General features: G+C 38.4%; 3 protein-coding genes across 5 annotated transcripts; 1 reads left to right on the forward strand and 2 right to left on the reverse strand.

Moving 5' to 3' along the window:
• Nucleotides 1-2,452: 2,452 nt before the first annotated feature.
• On the forward strand, nucleotides 2,453-9,071 carry LOC111480240 (homeobox-leucine zipper protein ATHB-8). Its single transcript, XM_023125172.1, has 19 exons — nucleotides 2,453-2,933; nucleotides 3,034-3,250; nucleotides 3,351-3,510; nucleotides 3,685-3,785; nucleotides 3,931-4,021; nucleotides 4,481-4,576; nucleotides 4,660-4,773; nucleotides 4,869-4,952; nucleotides 5,041-5,196; nucleotides 5,292-5,366; nucleotides 5,458-5,564; nucleotides 5,651-5,846; nucleotides 6,623-6,808; nucleotides 6,894-6,974; nucleotides 7,162-7,296; nucleotides 7,555-7,880; nucleotides 7,967-8,066; nucleotides 8,552-8,701; nucleotides 8,801-9,071. Exons 2-19 carry the CDS (start codon nucleotides 3,039-3,041, stop codon nucleotides 8,945-8,947), a joined length of 2,517 nt encoding a protein of 838 aa, XP_022980940.1. The 5' UTR covers nucleotides 2,453-2,933; nucleotides 3,034-3,038; the 3' UTR covers nucleotides 8,948-9,071.
• Nucleotides 9,072-14,407: 5,336 nt separating this feature from the next.
• LOC111480236 (probably inactive leucine-rich repeat receptor-like protein kinase At2g25790) lies at nucleotides 14,408-17,483 on the reverse strand. Its single transcript, XM_023125165.1, has 2 exons — nucleotides 14,925-17,483; nucleotides 14,408-14,839 (listed from the first exon to the last, which is right to left on the reverse strand). Exons 1-2 carry the CDS (start codon nucleotides 17,416-17,418, stop codon nucleotides 14,508-14,510), a joined length of 2,826 nt encoding a protein of 941 aa, XP_022980933.1. The 5' UTR covers nucleotides 17,419-17,483; the 3' UTR covers nucleotides 14,408-14,507.
• Nucleotides 17,484-19,148: 1,665 nt separating this feature from the next.
• On the reverse strand, nucleotides 19,149-25,586 carry LOC111480309 (protein SAWADEE HOMEODOMAIN HOMOLOG 1-like). Of its 3 annotated transcripts, none has more exons than XR_002717778.1 (9): nucleotides 25,421-25,586; nucleotides 23,857-23,942; nucleotides 23,700-23,745; nucleotides 22,477-22,594; nucleotides 21,381-21,444; nucleotides 20,091-20,142; nucleotides 19,680-19,823; nucleotides 19,470-19,605; nucleotides 19,149-19,376 (listed from the first exon to the last, which is right to left on the reverse strand). XR_002717778.1 is itself a non-coding variant. In XM_023125275.1 (9 exons), exons 1-9 carry the CDS (start codon nucleotides 25,475-25,477, stop codon nucleotides 19,326-19,328), a joined length of 738 nt encoding a protein of 245 aa, XP_022981043.1. In that variant the 5' UTR covers nucleotides 25,478-25,586; the 3' UTR covers nucleotides 19,149-19,325. The 3 variants fall into 3 exon arrangements, 2 of the variants coding, with proteins under 2 accessions (XP_022981043.1, XP_022981044.1); XM_023125275.1 differs by having other exon boundaries at nucleotides 19,470-19,589; XM_023125276.1 differs by having other exon boundaries at nucleotides 19,470-19,589; nucleotides 23,857-23,979; nucleotides 25,421-25,525.
• Between the last annotated feature and the right edge of the window lie 170 nt (nucleotides 25,587-25,756).

Below are 25,756 nucleotides of genomic sequence, written 5' to 3' on the forward strand. Positions count from 1 at the left end.
AACCTATATGATAGGTTGGTCTACCAAGGTCTCCCTTTGAGTAAGTTCAAATGCTATATATATTTCAGTGAAGCTAAAAGCTACCTTACAAATGAGAAATAACATCGAATGCTGGCCTTAAGACATACTTATAGAGGTCAGCTCAACCGACCCCTAAGTCAATTCAACTAGCCCAACCAAGTTGACCACAAGGTTGACCCTAAGGGATTGACCAACTTGACCATAAGGGCATCTCCAAGAGTTGGTTAGGTCCACTGAAGTTAACCTTAGAAGTCAACTAACTCAACCATGATAGTTAGCTCGATTAACATTTTAATTCAATTAATTAACAAAAAAAAATTATAGATTTGAATATGTAATACTTTTTTAACCGTTTAAATTTGAATTTTAAATAAATTATAGAGAAGAAATAAAAAAAAATATAATAAGAATAATTTAATATTTTTATAACGACAACTAGATAGCTTTTGCACAAGTTTAATTAAAAACGATAACCACAGCTCAAGTTGGCCTCTTTTGATTTGGAAATAAAAATAAAAAATAAAAAATTGGTAAAGTAAGAATTAAAAAAATAAATAGAATTAATAATTGAACACATTGTGAATATTTTAAAAATAAAAAAATTAAAAAAAATGGAGAGTGGCGGGGCCCACAAACTTAACCCCTTTTTTAGGGTGAGATTAGGATAGGGTTTATGGGATATGCAATTAGGGTTAAAAAAGTAATTATAGTTTATTTAATTTTTTGCAAAACTGCGTCTTTTTATAATGAATAATCTCCATTTCTTTTGGTCTGCCACTGATTGCTTAATTAAATAAGATAGTTATATGCTATATAAGTCGTGTTGTTGCCTTTTTGCTTGCATCACATATAACACCAATTTCAATCTTTCAAAAACTCTCTGTCCACGTTTTCTAAAACTTTTTTTTTTAAACCGAGGCCAGAGGCTCGAGCATACGTTGTTTGGTCGTAGGCAACGCAAGAGCGAATTGACTTAGCTCACTTGTTGCTGGAAAGTGACTGTTGTACAATCGCAAGTTTGCTGTCATCAAAAGTGCGATTTGTTTTTAACATCTAATAATGTTTAAGAGTATTTTTGAAATCTTCCTCGTTCGTTTTACTGATTCATCGAACCTACATAAAAAAAATTTATTTAAAAATACTTTATATTAGCGAGATGGTCGTTAGATCGTGTAAGAAAAAGAAAAATGGGTTCCATAAAAGAAATGAAAGGTGAAAAAGTGGTTAATTAAGAGTTGGTTAAGGAATGATAATGAAAACGCCAACCTATCTTTCTTGTCACCAACCGAACTCTTTTGAATCATTTTCCAATCATTCATTTTAACCTTATAAACACATCCAATTATCTTCAACGGTCAAAGTCCATAGCTAGCAGCTATGATTTTTTTTGGGTTTTTCTTTCCGTTCAAGCATCCCCTTAAGACATTAAAACGCGTCTGTTAAGGAAAAGTTTTCACATCCTTATGAACGATTCTCCTCTCCAATCAATGTGAAATGGTAGGATGTCACAATTATATTTAAATCTATTTTTTGTTTGTATAAATTATTACATATTTAATGAAAATTCTTTAACCCAACAAAAAAAAAAAAAAAAAAAAAAAAATTTAAGTTCGGGTCTAAATATTTAGCAGTGGTGTTCATTTGATCCGAGAATCCAATCAACTTTACTAACTAACCCAAATTATAAAGACGGTATTGGATTCATTTTTTTTTTCAATTTGAGATAAAAATTTAGATGTATCAGTGGATTGACATTATTTTTGTCTAGCCAAATGACCAACTCAAAAATAGGGTTACAACCCAACCTAACTTACCGTACTTTTAAGAATATTATGAAAATTAAAAATATTTGATTTACTTATTAATGTAACACAGTAAATAAATAGAATTTTTTTTTAATAATGAAAAAATAAGAACAATCCGACAACTTTGAAAATAGAAATTGCTCAAGTCACCAACATTTTGAATTAGTTTAAAAGATTTCTCTAACTCAATCCACCGTATCAGTAGTTTGTAGTAAGTTCTTAACGGTATTTGTCATATTCTATATATTTAAAATAAAAAATATATTTTTTTTTTGGGTTAAATTTTAATTGTGAGTGGTAAGGTTTAAAAAGTAAATAAAAAATGATTAAAAATTATAATTTGACCAATAGACAAAAAGCTGAAAATAAAAGCTTACAAATTGAAAATACAAAAAATAGAAATAGACAAAAACCAAAAGCTTACAGTTTGAAAATACAAAGAAAGAATTAGAAATAGACAAAAACCAAAAGCTTACAATTTTGAAAATACAAAAAGAAAAAAAAAAAAAAAAAAATGAAAAGTATGTATGGATGGACTGACTTTTTTGAAATTTATATTGCACTATTAGAGCACGCGGTAGATTGCATTCACTCGATAAAGCAAAGGGAGACCAAAATCTTAGTCAAGCGCCGAGTGGGCACTGGGTACTGTGGGAGTGCCACAACCCCCAAACAACGCAATCAAAAGCCGACGCCACCTAAAGCAACAGCGATGAACACTGCCATAAAAAAGAATTATGGGTTTCGAATAGTGATGTGAAAATCGAGATTTTGTAGCTCCCCTTTGTGTTTGTGTCCGCTGCTTTTAAGAATTTTCCCCTTACCCAATCTCTTCTCATTCGCACCTCTCAATCTTCCCTTCTCTTTCGCTCTTTCCTTTTAATCTCTCCATACCATTTTCATTTTACAGTGTTCTACTCACAATCCTGTCGTCCGGTTCTGGATTTTCGCTTTCTAATTCTCTGTTGCTGAAGCCGCCATTTGGGTTTTTGTTTTTTTGGATGATTATGGCGGAGGTGTGTGTTATATGACTTGGTGGAGGGTAGAAGGGAGGGAGTTTCTGATTCTTTGCAACTCTGCTTGGATATAAAGCGTCTTTGCTTTCTGGTAATTTTGATTGCTCTTTCTTTATGGTGGGTTTTTTTTTTTGTCCTCCAATTTGATGCCTGAAAGGTGTTTGTTGTTTTGCCTCTGTGGGAATTTCAAGTGGGGATGATGGCAGTGACCTCCAGCTGCAAGGATGCTGCTAGCATGGATAATGGCAAATATGTTAGGTACACACCTGAGCAAGTCGAAGCTCTTGAGAGGCTTTATTATGATTGCCCAAAACCCAGTTCTATGCGCCGCCAGCAGCTCATCAGGGAGTGCCCAATTCTCTCCAATATCGAACCCAAGCAGATCAAAGTTTGGTTCCAAAATCGGAGGTATTGTCTCTAATCATTTCTTTTCTGAAACACCCAAAATTTTGTTCCTGGAACAGAGGATTCATTTGGGTTTCTCACGCGTTTTTTTCTTCTTGCTCAGATGTAGGGAGAAACAGAGGAAGGAATCATCACGCCTGCAGACTGTGAACAGGAAGCTGACGGCTATGAATAGACTCCTAATGGAGGAAAATGATAGGCTGCAGAAACAGGTGTCACAGCTTGTGTATGAGAACAGCTATTTTCGTCAACAGACCCAGAATGTAAGAACTTGCTTTGCTTAACTTTCCTCCATGAATTTCTACATGAGATTTTAGGACGATGATCCCTGATTTCACTTCGTTGAAACAAGAATGAGTTTCTTATCAGCTGAATGAAATGAGAGCTTCTTTGTTAGTGAGTAATATAATTGTTTTGGTAATTTCTTCATTTTGCAGGCGACCCTAGCCACCACTGACACGAGTTGTGAGTCAGTGGTGACAAGTGGTCAACAGAATTTGACCCCGCCGCATCCACCAAAGGATGCAAGTCCCGCAGGGTGAGTAGAATTGGCTCTTCTTCATGTGCATTCCCTTTGATTCTTTCCTTTTGCTCTTGTGTTTTTTTGTTCTTCTATAGTCCTAATCTTAGAAATTGTCTCTGTTATATGCTTTCTGAGAATTTGGGTTTTGCATATTTCCTAGACTTTTGTCCATTGCGGAGGAGACTTTAGCAGAGTTTCTTTCAAAGGCTACTGGAACTGCTGTGGAGTGGGTCCAAATGCCTGGGATGAAGGTTACTTCCTCTTTTTGCTCTATTCTTCAATCTGTATAAACATTGAATCTTTTTCTACTGTCATCATAATTAAACAACAGAAACTTTGATAATGTTCTAAGCAACATGCCAAAGTCTAGTACCTCCATCATTGAGAGCTTTTGAGAATTGTGCTCTGTTGTCCGCTATTTTGATTTGTATTTTCGTTTCTCGAGGAAGGGAAAGAGCAAATTTTCATTATTATAATGGAGCTTTAATTTTAATCACTGCTCATCAAGATCATGCTTTTTCTGAAATTGATAACAAGATGACAGGGAACAAGAGAAAACAAGTATTAATCTTTTTTGGAAGGAAAATTCCTGATATTAAACTTTCAAGTATCTGGGGATAAAGGTTTCAAGTGATATACAAATCTCTTTTATTGTTCTTATGTTTGATCCTTCAAAATTTCTGACCTTTCTAAATATCTGTTCTGAGCAGCCTGGTCCGGATTCCATTGGAATCGTTGCTATTTCTCATGGCTGCACTGGAGTTGCAGCTCGTGCGTGTGGACTTGTGGGTCTCGAACCTACAAGAGTAAGTGCTTCTAAACTGAACTTAAGTATTTGTCTGATGTAGCATGAAGTATGAGTATATATCATTTATATTGTTCTATGAAGGTGGCTGAAATTCTTAAAGATTGGCCTTCTTGGTATCGCGACTGCCGTGCTGTTGACGTTCTAAATGCCCTATCTACTGGAAATGGAGGAACCATTGAGCTTCTTTATATGCAGGTAGGCTACTACTTGATAGCGGATAGTTTATATCAGTTTTGTAGATATGCAACAAAATATGCAAATAAAAGAAACTTTTGTTGATTTGATTTCAGCTCTATGCGCCTACTACTCTGGCACCTGCTCGTGATTTCTGGCTGCTGCGATACACATCTGTTTTGGAGGATGGTAGTCTTGTGGTATGTAAAAGCCTCGCTTTGGAAATTGCTTCTGCTGCTTTGATTCACTCTAAATTTGTAGCTGATATGCTTGTTTTATGCACTATAGGTATGTGAAAGATCTCTTAACAATACTCAGAATGGTCCAAGTATGCCTCCAGTACAAAACTTTGTAAGAGCAGAAATGCTACCTAGTGGATATTTGATAAGACCTTGTGAAGGCGGTGGATCAATAATTCATATAGTTGATCACATGGATTTAGATGTATGTTCTTCTGCCCTCTATTTAAAGCACAGTCTTTCTTAGCCTCAGACAGATTTCCAAATTTGTAATTGTATCCATTATTTACTTGAACATAGCCTTGGAGCGTGCCTGAAGTGTTGCGGCCATTATACAAATCATCTACGCTGCTTGCTCAGAAGAACACAATGGCAGTAAGGCCTTTAAAATTGGAAATTGAAAGTTCAAGTAACTTCGAATATTATATCCCTTATGTATCTATAAACCTTCATTGTTTTGGATCAGGCATTACGCTTGTTGAGACAGATTTCACAAGAAGTTTCTCAACCAAATGGTACTGGTTGGGGAAGACGACCTACTGCTCTTCGTGCTCTTAGTCAGAGATTGAGCAGGTAAATATGATTTCGGCTCGAGAGCACCAGTCCTAGCTACTGCTGCTTTTTGTTTTGAATTGCAATTAATGGATTTTACTCTGCAGAGGTTTCAACGAAGCAGTAAACGGGTTTACAGATGAGGGATGGTCTTTGTTAGAAAATGACGGCATTGATGATGTTACACTTCTTGTAAACATGTCTAATGCCAAGACAATGATGGGTGCAAATATTTCATATTCTAATGGCTTTCCATCTATGAGCAACGCAGTGCTTTGTGCCAAAGCATCGATGTTATTACAGGTAAATATTTTGCTTGGGGGCTGACATCTAAAGATGATGAGCAATTGAAAAGGTTCTCTTTTATAATATATAAACGCTTCTACCAATTCATCAGCCAAATTAGGAAATTCTCTTTTTCAACCTGTGCCACCCTTTCTATTTCTTGCTTCATTCTAGGCCTATTTGCCCTTTCTTATAGGTTTTGTGAGATCCCACATAGGTTGGGGAGGAGAACAAAACATTCTTTATAAGGGTGTGGAAACCTCTCCCTAGCAGACACGGCCTTGAACCGGATGATGTGCCAGCAAAGAGGTTGAGCCCCAAAGGGGGGTGGACACAAGCCGGTGTGCCAGCGTTGGGCCCCAAAGGGGGTGAACTGAGGGGTCCCACATCGATTGGAGAAGGAAACGAGTGTCAGCGAGGATGCTGGGCCCTGAAGGGGGGTGGATTGTGAGATCCCATATCGGTTGGGGAGGAGAACGAAGCATTCTTTAGAAGAGTGTAAAAACCTCTCCCTAACAGATGCATTTTAAAAACCTTGAGGGAAAACCCGAAAGGGAAATCTCAAAGGGACAATATTTGCTAGCGGTGGACTTGGGCTGTTACAAGTCCCATCTCATAATGTTAAACAAGGACATGACTCTAGTTTGATGGAAATCAAGTGATTTTTAAGAAATAAAAAATCCCAACAACTGACCATGACATTGTGTTAGCTAGTAATCTTACCAAGTCTATGCATAACCTCCTTTGGAAGCTTTTCTTCTTGTTACATTCTTGCTTTCTTTTCTATTTTGTAGAATGTCACTCCAGCAATGCTCATTAGGTTCTTGAGAGAACACCGGTCAGAATGGGCAGACACCAGTATTGATGCTTACTCAGCTGCAGCAATTAAGACTGGTCAGTGTGGTTTACCAGGGTCTCATGCTGGAACTTTTGGGGGTCAGGTCACTCTTCCCTTGGCACAAACGGTTGAGCATGAAGAGGCAAGTACCAAATTAAACTTATCCTATTGACCTACTTTGCTTTGCAATTTCAAAACATTGATTCAAAATTTCTTATTGGAAACAGTTTATGGAAGTTCTTAAATTTGAAAACGTGGGCCACTATAGGGATGATATGCTCATGTCTGGTGACATCTTCCTCCTCCAAGTAAGCAGTCTTTTCTTTAATTGAATAAATTTGCATATATTACTTTACTGAAGCATAAAGTCTGGCTTGGTTCTTCAGTTAAGAAGACGAAAAATGATTATCAAGCTCGAATCTTCCTTGTATTATAAAGCTTGGATGGATCATTGTAGTGTAAATTTCAAATCTATGTTGTCACTGATCACTGCAGCTTTGCAATGGCGTGGAAGAGAATGCAGTAGGAACTTCTGCTGAGCTCATCTTTGCTCCGATTGATGCCTCTTTTTCTGATGATGCACCCATTTTAGCATCTGGCTTCCGCATCATCCCTCTTGATTCTGGAATGGTAAACACTTAATATCAATGTCCATCTCTTTTCCTCCCCCGTTCTATGCATTTATGTTCATTTTTTATATAACTCTCCACAATTCTATGATATTGTCCATTTTGAGCATAAGCTCTCGTGGCTTTATTTTGGGCTTCTCAAAATACCTCATGCCAATGAATATTTATTTTACTTATAAACACATGATCATTCCCTAAATTAGCCTGTGGGACTCCCTCCCAACAATCCTAACACTTCGTACATTTGCTAATGCTGCAGGATGCTTCAAGTCCAAACCGCACCCTTGATCTTGCTTCAGCTCTTGATGTCGGACCGGCAGGGAATAGAGCTGCTGGTGATTATGCTTGTCAATCAGGAAAATCCAAATCTGTGATGACAATTGCATTTCAATTTGTATTTGATGTTCATCTTCAAGATAATGTAGCAGCAATGGCACGGCAGTATGTCCGAAGCATTATAGCATCTGTTCAGAAAGTGGCACTGGCTCTTTCCCCTTCCAATGTCGGTCCTCATGCTAACCTTCAGACACCAGCTGGTGCTCCTGAAGCACAAACACTTGCTCGTTGGATCTGTCAAAGCTATAGGTACTGAAGAAACTCTTAGCTGGACATTTTATCTTTGTTCTTTTACTGCTCGTAGGATTCCAAATTTATTGTATCCTTCCCTACAGGTGCTACATGGGCATGGACTTACTGAAAAATGAAGGAAGAGAGCCCATTCTCAAATCCCTTTGGCATCACTTAGATGCAGTCATGTGCTGCTCTGTAAAGGTATGATGAACATGTATGGTACCTCTTTTCCAACAATAACTTCATTAAGATACATGGAAGATTAAAAAAAAGAATTTTCAGAACCAAGGTCTGATGAACATGTTAGAAATCACGCCTCTCTACAATGGTATGATATTGTCCACTTTGAGCATAGACTCTCATGGCTTTGCTTTTAATTTCACCAAAAGACCTCGTACCAATAGAGATAGTATTCCTTATATGATCAGTCCCTCAATTAGCCGACATGAGACTCCTCCATGATAGAACATGGGTACCTCTTTTCTAACAATAACTTCATTAAGATACATGCAGGTCCTACATTCCTCAGATTTAAACATTTGAGCATGTCATGGATTTGCCTGTCCTGAAACAAGTGCTTGTATTACTAATTGATGAAGATCTCTACGATCATAATTTGCCTGATTCTTCAGTTGTCTCTACAATTTCTCTTACATGAAGTAATACCCTCTTCTATGAACATGTAGGCTTTGCCAAATTTTACATTTGCAAATCAATCTGGGCTTGACATGCTTGAGACAACCTTGGTGGCTCTGCAAGACATTACTCTAGAGAAGATTTTTGATGATAATGGAAAGAAAACTTTGGCCTCAGAGTTCCCACGGATAATGCAACAGGTATAGATAACGAATCCTTGTGCAATGTGTTACTGATCATACTCTTTTGAAGCATAATTTCAAACAGTTGAGTAATCAATGTTTTGTGTGGTATGTTAGGGGTTCCTTTGTCTTCAAGGGGGCGTCTGCTTATCAAGCATGGGAAGGGCAGTATCATATGAGAAAGCTGTGGCTTGGAAGGTTTTGAATGAAGAAGAAAACGCTCACTGTATTTGTTTCATGTTTATGAACTGGTCTTTTGTTTGAAACGCTTAGTCAGGTAGTAGGAATATGACAAATAGGCTAGATCAGATTTTCCTGTAAGATTTCAGAAACAATGAAAATAACCAAGAACTAAATGAACGAGCATATTGCCCCTAATGGCTCTTTTCGCCCCTTTTGCTGCTTATCTTAATCGTTTAGTTCACTTGTTGTTCTTGGCCTGTGTAACAGCCCAAACCCACCACTAGCAAATATTGTCCACTTTAGGCTTTCCCTCATAGATTTAAAACGTGTCTGCTAGGGATAGATTTCCACAGCCTTATAAAAAATGTTTTGTTCTCCTCTCCAACCAATGGTGGGATCTCACAATTCACTTCCGACCCAGTGTCCTAGCTAGCACTCGTTTCTTCTCCGATCGATGTGGGACCCCCAAATCCACTCCCTTTCAGGGCCTAGTATCCTTGCTAGCATACCGCCTCCCTCCTTTGGGGCTCAGCCTCCTCGTTGACACATCGCCCGGAGTCTGGTTCTAATATCATTTGTAACAGCCCAAGCCTACTACTAGCAGATATTGTCCGCTTTGAGCTTTCTCTTTTGAGCTCCCCCCATAGTTTTAAAACGTGTTTGCTAGGGAGAGGTTTCCACACTCTTATAAACAATGTTTCGTTCTCCTCTTCAACTGACGTGGGATCTCACGTTAATAAGACTAGAGTAAGGTGTTAAAGAAAGCCTTTGTTTAGGGTAGTAAAAAAAGCAAACTTCTTCACCTCTCCACTTTTGTCTCTGCTTTCCTGAGTTCAACTGATATTTCATTTGAAATCAGAACTGTGCTTATCCCTTTCTTTTCCTTTATGGAATCTGGTGGGGAGCATAAGAAGACATGGAAGGTCATTTGCCTCGTTTCTTCTGCACTTTTTCCCACCTTAATGTCAAAGATCAGACCTTAACTTCTTTTCATGGCTATCCATTTCTCTACCCTTCTAATCTCTTGACATGGACCCCAAAATTTCATTGACAAAGGAAAGGAAATTTGATATTCTTTCAGCTGACCAGTCATTTGCTGACACACAAAGCATTTGGGCTGTAAGTTGATGACACAGAGCTTCTTTTTCTGTTTTGAATTTTGGAAGAAGAAAGTCTCTTTCAGCTCAGTTTGCTCCCATTTCTATAAGGCCCTGTTGTCAAGACAAGATAATGGCGATGGGGCTGAAGAGATGTTTGAATGCAGCACTCACCCAATCTATCATTGATTCTTATTTGGACTTTGATGTCTCTTCTTCCCTCTAAAGCTATTCTTTCTGAAGTGGGTCAGTGAAATTCTCTCACCCACCCACCCACCCACCCACCCACTTCCCTCCATCACTATGCCCATTCATGTTTATCTTTTTCACTATAGACCATGGATTGAATAGCAGCACATTAACAAACTGATAGGAATGGCTATTAGCACATAGAATTAGAGCATTAAGATCAATGTTCTAAATATCGATGTTGCGTGTCTTGGTTCCTATTTCAAGATTGTTAGTGTTGTGTAAAGCTGTGAGATTCCACATTGGTTGGAGAGGGGAACGAAACATTCTTTATAAGGGTGTTGAAACCTCTCCCTAATGAATGTGTCTGGGGAAGCCCGTAAGGGAAAGCCTAAAGAAAACAGTATCTGCTAGCGGTGGACTTGAACTGTTACAAATGGTATCAAAGCTAGACATCACGCAGTGTGCCAGTGAGAATGTTAGGCCGTCAAGGGAAGTGGATTGTGAGATCCCACATCGGTTAGAAATGAAAACGAAACAATTCTTAAAAGGGTGTGGAAACCTCTCCCCAACGAATGCGTTTCAAACTTAGAAAACCCAAAGAAAACTATATCTACTAGCCGTGGGCTTGAGATGTTACAAAAGGTGTATTGTTACTTTATAACACAGGTACAATACTCACTGTTTATCATTTTAGTGAGTGAGTCAAAACCATACTTCACACTAAATGTGAGATCCTACATTGGTTGGAGAGGGGAACAAAACATTCTTTATAAGAATATGAAAACCTTTACCTAACATACGCATCTTAACACCGTGAGGCTGACAACGATACGTAACGGGTTCAAAAGGCAGCCATATATACAAAGAAAGCAAACAAAAACAGTCTAAATCTGCAAAGAAAAACCAAAAGAACAGAAGAGAAGAGAATGTTTTGATCTATCTGAAGCCATTGATGGGTTTGAATATAATGAGTTTGAAGAAGAAAGAGGGTAAGAAGAGGAAGAAAGGCAAAGAAAGAGGCTTTTTCATGGTCTCCAAGGAGTATGATTGGAGGTATCAGTTTGTTTTTGAGGCTTTTAAGATGAAACCCACTTGACATATGATATCATATGCATTCTGCCACCAAAATCTAGCTGTGTTTGCTCCTCACAATGTCAGCTATTTTAGATGTTTGTGTTTATACTCTTTTGTGGCCGAATCTTCCATGTATGTGAATATCACCTTCTCATAATAATCATAATCATAACCCACCAAAAAGTTGAAAAAGTAACACAGAGTCCTAAGCAGCTAGAAGAACATCATCATGCCCTCTATGCCAATGCCTTTGTGGCTGCGCTTTCCTGCAAACAAACCACATCTCCCTTTTGCAAATCTCATGATCTTTGCTTCCTTTTCACCTTATCAAATTGGTTTCTTAACCTTCTTTTTAGTGTTCTTAGTTTAATGAACTTGAAAGATTAGCATATGCACCAATGTGATGATAGGATCATTTTGGTTTTGGTGTGTTTCAGATTAATATATGTGTGACAATATAAGCTCAACGCTAGCAAATATTGTCCTTTTTGGATTTTCTCTTATGGGTTTTCTCTTCATGTCTTAAAACGCATTTGTTAGGAAGAGGTTTCCACACCCTTGTAAGGAATGCTTCGTTTCGTTCCCCTCTCTAACCAATGTGAGATCTCACAATCCACCCCCCTAGGACACCCAACATCCTTGCTGATACATCGCCCGGTGTCTAGCTCTAATACCATTTGTAACAACTCAAGCCCACTACTAACAGATATTGTCCTCTTTGGGTTTTCCCTCAAGGTTTTAAAACATGTATGCTAGGGAGAGATTTCCACACCCTTGTAAAGAATACTTCGTTTCGTTCCCCTTTCTAACCAATGTGAGATCTCACAATCCACCCCCCTTGGGGGCCCAACGTCCTTGCTGACACATTACTCAATGTTTGGCTCTAATACCATTTGTAACAACCCAAGCCTACTACTAACATATATTATCCTCTTTGGGCTTTCCCCTCAAGATTTTAAAACGCCTATGCTAGGGAGAGGTTTCCACACTCTTACAAGGAATGCTTCGTTCCGTTTCTCTCTCCAACCAATGTGGGATCTTAGAATCCACTTACCTTTGAGACCCAGCATCCTCGTTGACACCAACTCGAAGTCCTTTGGTGTCTACCAATAGAGCTATACTATGGATATTCACCACGACTACACTTTTGATGCTCACAACTTCTTTGTTCGACATCTAAGAATTCTATTGACATGACTTTGATAACATTTGTTAGAACAACAAACCTCCACAATGGTACGATATTGTCCACTTTGAACATAAATTCTCAAGTTCGAACTCGTATCAACATAGATAGTGTCTCTTCCTTATATATCCATACATTGAAAGCCCCACTCGTTGTACACTAACATGAAATAATAATAATAATAAGATCTAACCCTAAGTGATCTGATATAAAAAAACATCATTAATTTCTCCCCAAAACACCATATAGTTTCCTTAGATTATGTTCATCAATTATGAACAATATGGGAATAAAGAAATGTTGAGCATGGTGTAGAACGTAATTATAAGTTAAGCAGACGAAATTGACCAAAGTGGGTGGATCAAATTCAAACCCTTTCACCATTTTTGTGCTAAAGAAACACACACACACACACACACACACCCACAGAGGGTTTTGAAATGGGAAGATAAAAAGGCATCACCTTTAGTAGAGTGTGGAAAGGCTTTTAGGCTGTGTGTGTCGGTGTTGTCGCTGTCGGAGGATTGATTTACCTCATCCCAAAGCGCCGACAGTGAGACAAGATTTAAAGATGATCCAAACCCAAACCCAAACCCTAACAGAATCATGGTGGACAATTATGTGGTCGTTACTGTCACTACTGCAAATCGAATGTTTTAAACCTCTTATTCCTAATTTTCTGCTAACTCATTATTTTGTGTTTGTTTTAGGGACATTGTTTTACGTACAATTCTCTCTAATTCTCACCAAATATGTCCCGCATGCTGTCCCTCTTAAACTTCCCTCTCCCAACACCTTCTCTGGGTTGTTTATGTGCATACTAATCACTGCTTTTTTTAAGGTTAATTAATCATATCATTAACACTAATGAATTATTTGAATATGTAGGTTAGCTCCTAAGTTTAGTTTTTCCACAACCATTCATTTTCATTAATATAAAACCATGACCATAAGTTTCATTCAAACGTGTGGTGTTCATTTAGCCTGTGTGTGCGTGTGGAAAAAAAATTCCATTGTCTGACGTACCTATTCTGGTTACGTGTCATTTGGACCTTTTGCTTAAATGTGGATTGTGAGATCCACATCGATTGGAGAGGAGAATGATATTGATTGGAGAGGCGAACAAGTGCAAACGAGGACGCAGGTCCCCAATGGGAGGTTAATTGTGAGATCCTAAATCGGTTGGAGAGGGAAACAAAACATTTTTTATATGAGAGTCTGAAAACCTCTCTCTAGTAGATGCGTTGTCAAAACTATGAGGCTGACGATAATACATAACAGGCCAAAATAGACAATATCGGCTAGTGGTAGGCTTGGACCAGAGCTAAACATCAAGCGGTGTGCTAGTAAGGACGTTGGACTACCAGGGGTGGATTGTGATATCTCACATCGATTGGAGAAAGGAACGAAACATTCCTTATAAGGGTGTGGAAACCTCTCCCTCGTAGACGCGTTTTAAAAACCTTGAGGGGAAACACGAAAGGGAAAACCCGAAGAGGACAATATCAGCTAACGGTGGGCTTGAGGTGTTACAAATGGTATCAAAGTCAAACACCGGTCAATGTGTCAGGGAGGATGGCTGACCCCCAAAAAGGTAGATTGTGAGATCTCACATCAGTTGGAGAAAAGAATGAAACATTCTATATAGGAGTGTAGAAATTTCTCCATAGCAAACGCGTTTTAAAACCATGAGGCTAACGACAATATGTAACAGGTCAAAGTGGATAATATCTATTAGCAATGAGATTTTTCTTCAAAGAATACGCTATACCTTACCACTTGACTAATAGAGGAAAAGTCCTTTACTCAAAAAAATAGTTAGGAACGAAGAATATGTAGAGTGAAAAGAGATTTTTCATCGTCTACGGCTCGAGTCATGAACTATATTTTTGGTCTCCCACCCACCTTATATGTACGAATGTAACGTCCCTCAATTTTCGAACATAGATTAATGTGATACAAAACAACATAATACAACATGAACTTGAAAATTTATTATAAATATCTTCTCATCATTTCATTAATTTTGAAATCAATTTAAGATTCAAATTTAGCCCTCAAACGTTACAATGCATGACCGGGACAGCAAGTTTTAGGTGAACAAAAGTTTAGAACAGCAAGTGGTCCGACAAAGAGAGAGCATGGTTTTGTAGGCAACCTCCGAGGACGGCCTCGCCATGGGGTCATCGGCGGTACAGTCCAGAGCCAAGTTCATAAACCCCACCATCTGGTCCTGCTCGGTGGCGCCAGTAACCGCACCATCAACAACCCACGTCTCGGCACGACGATCGGAATAGCAGTACCATGCCCATTCCACCACCTCTTGCCGGTGGACGGCCATCTTTCCGGTCAGTAATTGAATAAGAACCAGCCCCAATGTGTACACATTGCTTTTCTCCGTTATGCCTCCACTTTCCTTTGTCTCTGCCACAAAAAAAGTAGCTTTCTCAGCTCAACGTGCATATGATTGTGCATGTGCATGGATTATTATAGCTCAAATTACACGTACCGGGGGCGGCGTAGTGCGGAGAAACGGCGGCGCTGGACAATCCGACAACAAGCCGGGGTTCATATTTTTCATCGACAATGATCTTCTCCGGCGAAAAATTCGCCGCAATTACACCGGGAGAACAGTGGGAGTGCAAGAATTGCAGCCCCCGGCCAATTCCCAGGGCGATGTTACGACGTCGTTCCCAGCTCAAATTCCCAACAATTTGGCTCAAGCGCCGCCCCTGCACAGATTCTCGTACCAAATACCCTGTTTTGTCCGACCGACACGCCGCCAACAGCCGTACGATATTAGAATGTCTAAGCTTCCCCAATTCCGGCGCCTCCCCAATTCCGACCAACATTTTCCCGGTAATTTTCTCCACCACGAATTGAATCTCCGTTTCGTTTGCTTTCCCGGCGGATTGCAGAATGGCGTCCACCGTGACGAATTTGGACGCTCTGGGATCGAACAATTTCAGCTCCCAAATTCCCTCCTCGTTTTGCACTCTTTTCTCTCCCATCCGCTGCTTACGACGGCGTATTCTGACAAAAACCGCCGTCGCCACCACTATCGCCGCCAATATGACCGTAATCCACCACAGCTGGCTGTAGCGTCTTTTTTTAACGCCATTTTCGCAAGTGGGTAGATTGCTGCTAATGTCGCCGCCACAGAGGTTGTTCCCGGCGACGGCGCTGCTGTTTATAGCCAAAAAGGCTCCGGTGGCCGGCAATCTTCCGTGGAAGTGATTGTGAGAGATATTTATCTGAACGAGCGATGCAACTCGGCCTAAAACCGGTGGGATTTGGCCGGAGAGTTCGTTTTCTGATAAATCGAGGAAGCTGAGAACCGGAATACGACTGAGAACCGCCGGGATTTCGCCGGTGAGTTTATTGTTACTTAAATCCAAACTCACGAGCTTCTTACAAGAAGAGATTTCACCGGGAATTCGACCGGAGAGATAATTGTTGCTCAAATTTAGTTTCATTAGCTCCGGTAAGCTTCCGATACTCTCCGGGACGGAACCGGAAAATTCATTCGCCGAGAAATCCAAACTCACGATTTCATTATTCCCGATCAGTTCCGGCAAGTCCCCTGAAAACTTATTCCTCGCTAAACTCATCATCTGAAGAGCCGGCAACTCCCATTTCTCGCCGTCGATCCTGCCGGAAAATCGGTTGCCAGAGATATCCAAAAAGTAAAGTAGAGGCAATTTCGTAAATCCCGGACATAATTCGCCGGAGAGACGGTTGTTTTGAACCCGAACACGCAGTAAACTCCTGCAAAAACAGAGACTCTCTGGAATTTCGCCGATTAGCGAGTTTGAAAACAGGATGAGCTTAAATAAGCGTTTAGAATCACAAAGCCCATGTGGGATTTTTCCGGTAAGATTATTAGTTGAAACATCAAGAACAGTGAGATTGTTCTGTGTTCCAAGTAACGCCGGAATCTCGCCGGAAAATCCATTAGACCATAACTGAAGAATCTGCAACCGAGACAGAGCAGCCAAAGCTGTCGGAATTCTCCCGGTGAAATTGTTTCGAAACAGATGCAAAATCTCCAAATTCTTCAATTGAATTACGAGCTCCGGAATCTCTCCCGACAGAGAATTATCGCTAACATCGAGAGATATCAAATTCACCAAACTAAAAATTGAAGGAGGAATCGAACCGGAGAGACAATTTTGGTAGAGAAATAGATACTCTAGTTGAGAGAGATTCCCAAACGCCTCCGGAATTCTCCCCGTTAGCTTGTTGTAAACAAGATCAAGATGATTTAAAGAACCCAATTGGCCGAGTTCTTCAGGGATTTCACCGGAAAATTCATTGAAACCCAAATAAATCCATTTCAGCCGCTTCAATCCGCCCAATTCCCTCGGGATTTCTCCGGTGAGTTTATTAGACGCCAATGTCAAGAACTCCAACGATGAGAGATTCGCAATGGAATTCGGAATTTCCGAGATTAAAGCATTCCCTCCGAGATCAAGAAACTGAAGATCAAAGAACAATCCGATATCTGTCGGAATTGAACCGGAAATCATGTTGTTGGATAAGTCCAACGTTTGAAGACCATGAACGCCGCCAAAAGGGAGTTTGCCGGTGAGGTTATTGTTGCTGAAATTCAAATGGAGAAGGGAAGAAGAGGCGATGGTGAAGATATTCCGAGGGAGTTCTCCAACGAATTGGTTGTCAGAGAGGTCCAGAGACTGGATGTGGGGTAGCCGGAAAACAGAGTCGGGAATTACGCCGGTGAGATTGTTACCGGAGAGGTCGACGGCGATGATGCTAGCATTGTCGCCGTTGCATTTGATGCCATTCCATTGGCAGATGGGAACAGAAAGATTCCAATCGGAGAGAAAGCGCGATGGGTCTGTGTAAATGGAAGCTTTGAAGGAGAAAAGAAGGTGGGTTTCATGGCGGTGGAGTTGCAGAGCAGTTGAATGCCGATTCAACATAAACAAGAAGAAGAAGAAGAAGAAGAAGAAGAAGAATCTTATGGGTCTTCTCTTCCCCATGAATTAATTACCAGTAGCAGCAGCAGCAGTTAGGGTTTGGATTCGACCGATCTGGTTTCAGTTTCAAGCTTTAGTTCATCTGTTCATGTCCTCAAATAACCCATATATAATATAACACCCAATTTTTTTAAAAAATATTTCCTTTTCAAAAAATGAAACTATTATTACGGTCAAACTACATGAAAACTTTATTCTAAAAAAGTAATCAACATTTTTTTTTTTTTGTTATAACATAATGTCGTTCAAGATAACAATAAAACTTTGTATTAAAAATAATGCTGATTAAAAAATATTAAAAAATAAAGTTTTATGTGATTTTAATTATTAATGTAACGTAGATAATATGATTTTTTTAAAATTATAATTAAAAAACAACTCCAATTCAAGGGGAAAATAGAGGGTTGAGTTGTGAACTTTATTCCGGTCATTAGTTGGAGAGGAGATGTAGAAACATTTTTCCTAACAAATGCGTTTTGAAAACATTGAGGGAAAACCCGAAAGAGAAAGTTCAAAGAGAATAATATCTATTAACGATGGGCTTGGGCGGTTACAAATGGTATTAGAGCCAGACACTGAACGATGTGCTAGTGAGGAGACTAAACCCTGAAAGGGGGTGGACACTAAGCAATATGCCCCGAAGGGAGTAGATTGGGGGTCGTACGTCGATTGAAGAGGGAAACGAGTGCGAGTGAAGACACTGGGCCCTAGAGGGGAACCAATCATTTTTTAAAAAACGTTGAGGAGAAGTTCGAAAAGTAAAACCTCACGCTAACTCAACCCATCCAAGGCAAGATAGTTTAGGATATAAATGGAAGGTGGAAGCATGGGAATGGTAGAGTGAATGTAGGGTTAAGAAAATGGAGATAAGGGCAGGTCAAAGCTTTGTTGAAGGAGATAAAGGGTGGAAATTACGAAAAGGGGCATGAATTTCCTTTTGAGAAATGGAATTTGAAGTTTGAACACGAATGGCTAAAAGGTAAAAAGGGCTCTGATTTTGTGGGCCTAATTTCCGATTTCTCTTTATTAACGATGAGGTTCAAAATTAAGTCTCCTAATCGCACGCATTTGCCACTCATGTTCCACTTATTTACAACTTTAGTACTCCTCCATGCATTACCATTAAAAATATCAAATTAAAAAAATTGAAAATTCAAATCCTTAAATATTTTATTTTATTTTTTTTTAAAAAAAGGGGAATTTTGGGAGTTTGAAGGGAAAAGAAAAAAGTGGTTTGTCTTTACATAGAAGCAATTAGCATATAATGGAATATACAGTGTATGGTCCTTTTCATTAATATACCGTGTATTATTATTATACTATATGCTTTTTCTCTTATTTTATAATCTTAAACTTTACTCCGAAAAAACTTTGTTGTACTTTCTCTTACACATGAATGAACCGATAGCACTTTCAAATGACAGCAACTTTGAAGATAGGATAACTAAGAAAGACGGGGAAGAATTGAACGTTATTCAAATATAAAATTAGAAGTTTTTAAACGTATTAGACCAGACCCAAATCCGTTGATTAAGGGTCTCCCTCTCTGTCTTTTGGGAACTCGTAGGGTTTCATGTTCATATAATATTAATTAAGCTTATGAAACACTTTAATACTTATTTTTGCAAGGCATTTATGTGTGTATATATATGAATGAATGTCAGTGGCTTTGGACCCTACCAAGATTTGTCACGAACACTAATGGATTGATTTGATTATAATACAACATTAAATTCTCCTACTAAACATGCACTATATTATGTTCAAAACTTACATTAGTAGCTATGGACCATTCTCCCTCAATTAGGCCCATTATTTTTACCCAGAACATGTCCTCACCTTTTTGAAAGAACATACAAAATTAGCATTACCCAATGTAGTTTCTGAGGCAAACCATTCATATCTCCAGCTTAGAATTGATGTGCCGGTCTGTGACATAATCTTCTCAAACGAACTTTTTCCTGGGCGTTGAACAAGTACATGAGATTGTTATGAACTACTTCAAAAGATGTAACGAGCGAGCGAGCGAGCGAGCGAGAGAAAGTGATACTTACCTCGGTGCTATCGTGATAGTAACGAACCAAGAAAAGACACCTGCAGCCCCTAATGTCATGCATTCTCCTCTGGACTTCCACAATATGTGCATCATAGTAGATTGCCTGATCTCTCCTCTCCTGAAAAATTTAATATCTAAGATGGAAATGGACAACAGAGAAATGAACAATCTACGGGTTGTCCAAAGGGTTTTGTTATTAATTAGTCACCTGGAAGCAGAGTACACTGTCCCCAACCTTCAACTTTTGACACTCTGAATGTTCTAGAGGGACAGAGCGTACCCGTACTGCCTGTTTTATGTTGACCCATTCGTCTTCCTCGGCTCCGAATCCAACAAATCTGACACGCGCTTCCTTTAATGTATTGGCAAAACCAATCAGACAACCAAATGAAAACTATGATGAAATTATATTCTGCTACGAGTATCGCATGCATATATGTGCATGTATAACTTAATGAGTGTGTTCCTCAGTAAAGTACTCGTACATCTAAAGCCCAGAGCAGCACCTTTATGAACGATGAGCTCACTTGGTTCAACAAACCTTATACTCCGTGAAAAATGGAAGGTGTCATAAATCAGAATACAAGAAGAAAAAAGATGTCATGGTTCAAAGACTCACAGCTTCGCCTGACCTAAGAAATCTATGCGTAAGGAACATAGCAACATCATACCTGCATAATATATATAAGTGGAATGCCATCAGAACCGCAGCAAAAATTTGAAATGGTAACAAGCAGAAACCACAAATACAGCTTCACCTAAAACCAACATAGATTTATCATTCTTTTCTTTTTTATACTTCCCCTTAATAACCTGAACATCACAAAGTTTCATAGTAAAATCCTCTTCTTCAAGTAGGTAGCAACCATATTCAACCTTTAGTCCATTATAATTTACAATCAGATGCCGAAAGGAAATTTCTAATTAGATTCAATATCTGCACTTAACAATCATACACAAACGACCATTCTTACGAATTGAAACAATATCATAGTAAATCACTGCTGCGTAATCTGATAAACCTTGATTTATTTATCAACTATTAATGGCAACAGCCAAAGGAGATTTGAGAGATTCCCTCTCTTCAAGAACACACAGAATATGAGTACAAAAACAACAAGACCAAAACATACTCTCCTTCACCGAGACCAACCCTTAAAAGGCTATCCCAATACAAAAAAAAGCTTAGCCCACCTCTAACTCACCAAAACACCTGCGCCCCACAAAATCACAACAAACACACGTCCAAAAGATTATACAAACGCCCATTTCTCACATACAATATCACTCAGCTCCCCCACTTTCTCTTTCCTAGTTCAATGTGTATAAACCTTGGTAATTTGGGGTCTATCATTATCACATTGGCAGTAAGATTAAATGGTTACATAAACAAGACATTCAATGCGTACCATAACTTCCCAATTCTTGCTTCAAAGAGAATTTATTTTTTGTTTTCCCTATTTAGAGCTTGTTAATGATAAGAAACACAAATACTAATGAACAAAAATTCTGCATAGGACCAGGCATCATAATGAGAGAGACGATTACATACAATATATTAAGCCAATCCCACACTTCCAATCAATCCTCTATATTTTCCCTTGAAGCTCCCATTCCTTTATTCCCAAAGCTCCAACTCATGGCCAAAAGGGAGCTAAACAAAAGAAATCTTAAGAAAATGCTTGAGTCAAGGAGGAGATTGTCTGCTTTAAAGGGTTGGGCACATTGAAACTCAAAGATATGTTTAACTTATCCCATCTAAATAACTCTGTTATATCGGGTGATATCCCTAGCTTTACCTTTGGAGTCGGATGCAATCCATACAAGAACATCAGAGAAAATACAAAGACGAACACCCAAAAGATGCACCTATCTAAACAAAACCGAAGGTAGTGATTTCTTCACGTACCATGCACCATCTTTTGATGACCTTGCTTCAAATTCCAATTCTGATAAATCTGGGCTCTTATCACCTGCTTTAAAATAAAGATCATTACCATGTGGAAAAGGAGAAGAAAAAAAGAAAAAAGGCTCACATCTGCACAAATTTATACAAAATGTTAAAAGAGATTTCAACGCAATGTGCTATTTTTGTTAATTGGGAATGTGAGATCTAGTAGAGCTGACTTACACTGACTAATTTTATGAGACAGCTATTTGATCCTACCATATTTTGTTGTCAAGAAACACAGAGAATTTTAATATCTTAGGTAGGAGGTCCCATTGGGCTTGAACCCATTCTCCTAAAGTATCTTTATGTTTTCTTCACTTACCCGAATGATCACCACACTAGGGCAGCCTATGGTGATTAATTTCATATTCCAACGATAAATGGTTCAACTACTCACTAGAAAATCTAGAGAAGGAAAAGAAGAAAAAAGAAAAAGAAGAACGTGCAATTAACTAATAGGCCCAATATAACTACAGTAACAAACAATCAATCAAGAAATCTAATCTAAAAAATGACAGTAGAAGAGAGGACAAAAGATCTCAAGTCCAAGAACAAGCTTCATTGCACTAATGCACTAATGCACGTAATGAAAGTGAAGTTATATGCTGTTAAAAACTTAACACTGTTACTGTGAATTACTAAAAGTGAGCTCAAGAGGGTGCAAAATGTATCTTACAGGTATATGCCTAACCAACTTGAGGGGCTAGCTACTATCTGCATCCAAACCTTGCCAAAAGACAAATTACCTACACCTCTACCTCAAATCCTCCCTGACAATTTATATATACCCAACCACTCCCATACGATCTGACTAACATGGGGATACATTTTCCATTTGGCCCTTTCTAGAACAAATATTTTTCATAGGAGGCTTACAGAATCTAGAGGAATTCATATTTCAGATCTCTCCAAAGCTAATGTATGTGCATACATGTACGATGGTTGCAGTTAGAGTTGAAACTAGAAAGTAATTGTCATTTTAACATTAAACTATCCTACAGCTGAGTAACTTTGCCTTCAAAAACAATGGAGACAAATACTTGGCTCAAGTTACCTTCGGGGCGTTGAGAACTTTCCTGAGTCTTATTTGAAGGGCAAGCTTTGGGAATTTCAGACATCCTCTTTTCATTTTTCGGGAAGTCTTGCAGCCTACTTTGGAGCCAATTGTATACCTGTAACATTGTCTGAAGACAAATTTTCACCAGAACCATTTTTTCTTTTCAAACGTGAAAATACAAAAGATGGCCAGATGAAGAAATCGATGAAGAAATGGGGAAGAGGGAAAAGCAAAAAGAAAAAAAAAAAAAAACAAAATCTCCGGAGACCTATACAAGACTATACTGTTGTAATTAGAGGAGACTTGCTGTTGTGCTAGACTCCATACCTAACCCCGTTGAAAAATCAAGCTTCAAAAAACTTTTTATTCTTCTCCAGCCAAATACCCACAGTGACCAAAGTACCCAGCCAAAGAATGATTCTTCCACAAGGAAGTTACTAAGCATTTCCTCAAGAGAGCTCTCTAAACAAAAATTGAAGGCAGAACTCACAACAAAGACCTGCAGGAATTTGCACCAAATGTCATGAGAAAAGGGACAGTGAAGAACTAAATAATTGTGATCTTTGGGATCACATTGAATAAATGCACTACAGAGGTTGTTCCAGTGAGTAGAGTTGTCAGATTTGATCCTCCCATGGGATAGAATGCAAAGCATTGAACTTTTTCAGACATAGTTTTAGTCCTAGGTCTCCAACAAGAGAGACTGCAAGAAGTTCAACTTGATGACAACGTTTTGGGACAAAAGGGACCACAAGTGAAGGAACTAGTGAACTGAATAATATTTCAGATAGGAAACATAGAGCTTCAATGAAGCAAAAACCAATGTGCAACAAGGAAAAGAGAGGTGGCATCATCCAATCCCAAATCAAAGAACTACAGTAGGGTTTCCCAATTGGCTTGAGTTTCGAGAATAGAGTTGCTACAAGAGTTTCAATCTAGAGACGTTTATTATGAATACGCTCTTTTATCCAACTCCAAAGGTTAAAGGGCACTCCCACTCATCAAATTAAGGGAGAGGTCTAGAACATCAAGATGTGAACCTGAACATTCGATGTAATCTTGTACCACAATGAATCTCTCTCTCCACCAGGAATCTCCACAACGATTTCCAAATGCCCACAAGAAAATGTTTATCAAGTCCTATTCGCAAGATATACAACGGTCGAAGTAGAATAATATTACAAGCAAGAGAATAAGCAAAAAGTAAACAATGTGACAACCTCCATCCACTTTATTACAGGCTTCCCAGCACGACCAGAAGACCGACTGCATCGACATGAAATGCCAAAATATGAGAACTTTATATTATACATACATCATAGACATATTTAAAGGTTAATTAAAAGTCTTATAACAAATGAGACAAATGAAACTCACTTGAAACCTTGGGTAACTTTTCGACAAAATTCTCGATTAAGCAACTGTAATCCTGATTCCTTTAGCAATTTCTCCATTTTCTCTATCTGTTTGCAAGCGTTAACCCCGAGGGGGATGGGAAAACTAAAAATGAATGTTCGTGATACATTATAAAAGGTATGTACAACAAACTCTCGACCCAAAAAGAATTTCTAAATTGATGCAAACTAATCTTTCATTGTGGATTCAGTGTAGCATGAATGAAAGAAAATAAATAAATATGCCTTCAGAGTGAATATCCTGAAAATAAAATTTCTAAAAGAGCTTTCTTTATTAGGGAAAAAACTCCTCTTCCCTAAAAAGTGTAGTTACAAGAAGAGATAGGGACTAGAAGCACGGTCCTTAACCAACGGAAAAGTTAAGATTACATAGGATATAGAATAACAGAAAATGCTGTACGTAATTAGTTTGCTTCTCAGGAGGGTTCTTTTTTTTCCTTTAAATAGAAAGCAAATTTTTCATTAAGATAGATAAAAGCACATAAGCATGAGACCGTACAGAAAACATTGGTCCAGGTGCACCAAAAGGAAAAGAGTGAGGATATTTACAAGTGAGCTTCCCAGCCGGTGGAAATCAAAACACGCACACATAAGGAGTCCTTAAAAACAAAAGACACTCGAGAAATTAATATTTCTTGCCTCCTTACATTTATATTTGCATAACTATTTTTCATCACGATAAAAATATTATGAAAACTCAATTGCCCTTATCGTATCCATACATTTCTCGATACAATACTTTGCAAGTAGATGCTAAAATTTTGCCTGAAATAAGTTCTAAGGACGGTCTCTGTCTAGGATAGATGAATTTTTTTATATCTGTGGTTGTTCGAACCAAGTTGCGCACACTTCAACTAGTTTCACGAAACGACCATCTGACTCTACTATATTTGGTTATCAATGCAACTTATGGGATGGTGATTAAACCCTAAATAGGTGGTCACCATGGCTTGAATTCATTTCCTAGAATTCATTTCCTAAAATCTTTGAGGTAGAAGATATTGACATGGTCATCCTTTTCCAAGATAGGTAGAAAATAGTTGATTCCTAACTTATAATTCTCTCTCGTCTCAACCTTTCAAAGCTAGATAAATTCAAATAAAAGATTAACTGTGCCCCAACGTAAGCTTTTGGTACAAGGACAAGTTAATGCTTGAAATGTTGGATGTGAAATGATTCCACATAACCCTTCCTAATTGGTAATGAAATATATCGCACGAGGCAGGAGAAGCAGTCGAAAAATGAAATTGAGCCCATTCACTTATCATTTCTATTGACGTAAGACTACAAATTATGCAATAGTTCACACGCCAAAAGAAGTTGATTGTGGCCTCCATTTGAACCCAAAAGCAAAAAAAAGAAAAAAAAAATCAGCGTGATCATCGGACAGGATAAACAAAGTGCCCTGAGCAAAATGGGCGGTGAGAGACCGTACTTCGAAAATTATAATTTGACTTTGTAAACCCATCAACACCGATATAATCAAATACATGCTCAGATTCCAGAGAAATGAATGAGAATCCTACCTCGCCCTTCGTAAACCCAGAAAACATCTGTCTGTCTCTCCGGCGGAAACGCTCCATTCTTACTGTTGCTGCTACTCGATTTTTGGAGCGAGTATTTCCAGTTCCACGCCTCGTGGAGCAGAAAGTCCCAAACCGGCTGGACAGGTCCCCTTCGTTAGGGGTTTATGAAGAATCCCTCCTTTTTAGGAAAAAATAAATTTAAGAATATATTAAATTACAAATTTATTTGTAAAATATAACCTAAAATTACAAGTTTAACCTTCATATTTATAATAAATCAATTAATTCTTAAAATTTTAAATTTATAATAAATTTATTAAACACAAAATTAAAATT

This window comes from Cucurbita maxima, unplaced genomic scaffold (assembly GCF_002738345.1).
Source record: "Cucurbita maxima cultivar Rimu unplaced genomic scaffold, Cmax_1.0 Cma_Scf00006, whole genome shotgun sequence".
NCBI classification, from domain to species: Eukaryota; Viridiplantae; Streptophyta; class Magnoliopsida; order Cucurbitales; family Cucurbitaceae; genus Cucurbita; species Cucurbita maxima.

Coding starts and splice junctions, on each gene's coding strand:
- LOC111480240 (XM_023125172.1), top strand. CDS start 3,039: ATGATGGCAGTGACCTCCAGCTGCAAGGATGCTGCTAGCATGGATAAT. Junction 3,786..3,930: donor AAGGATGCAAGTCCCGCAGG/GTGAGTAGAATT, acceptor CATATTTCCTAG/ACTTTTGTCCATTGCGGAGG. Junction 5,847..6,622: donor AAGCATCGATGTTATTACAG/GTAAATATTTTG, acceptor TCTATTTTGTAG/AATGTCACTCCAGCAATGCT.
- LOC111480236 (XM_023125165.1), bottom strand. CDS start 17,418: ATGGGGAAGAGAAGACCCATAAGATTCTTCTTCTTCTTCTTCTTCTTC. Junction 14,840..14,924: donor TCCGCACTACGCCGCCCCCG/GTACGTGTAATT, acceptor TTTTTGTGGCAG/AGACAAAGGAAAGTGGAGGC.
- LOC111480309 (XM_023125275.1), bottom strand. CDS start 25,477: ATGGAGCGTTTCCGCCGGAGAGACAGACAGATGTTTTCTGGGTTTACG. Junction 23,943..25,420: donor CTGGGTTTACGAAGGGCGAG/GTAGGATTCTCA, acceptor GCTTGCAAACAG/ATAGAGAAAATGGAGAAATT. Junction 19,824..20,090: donor TTCTTAGGTCAGGCGAAGCT/GTGAGTCTTTGA, acceptor AATACATTAAAG/GAAGCGCGTGTCAGATTTGT.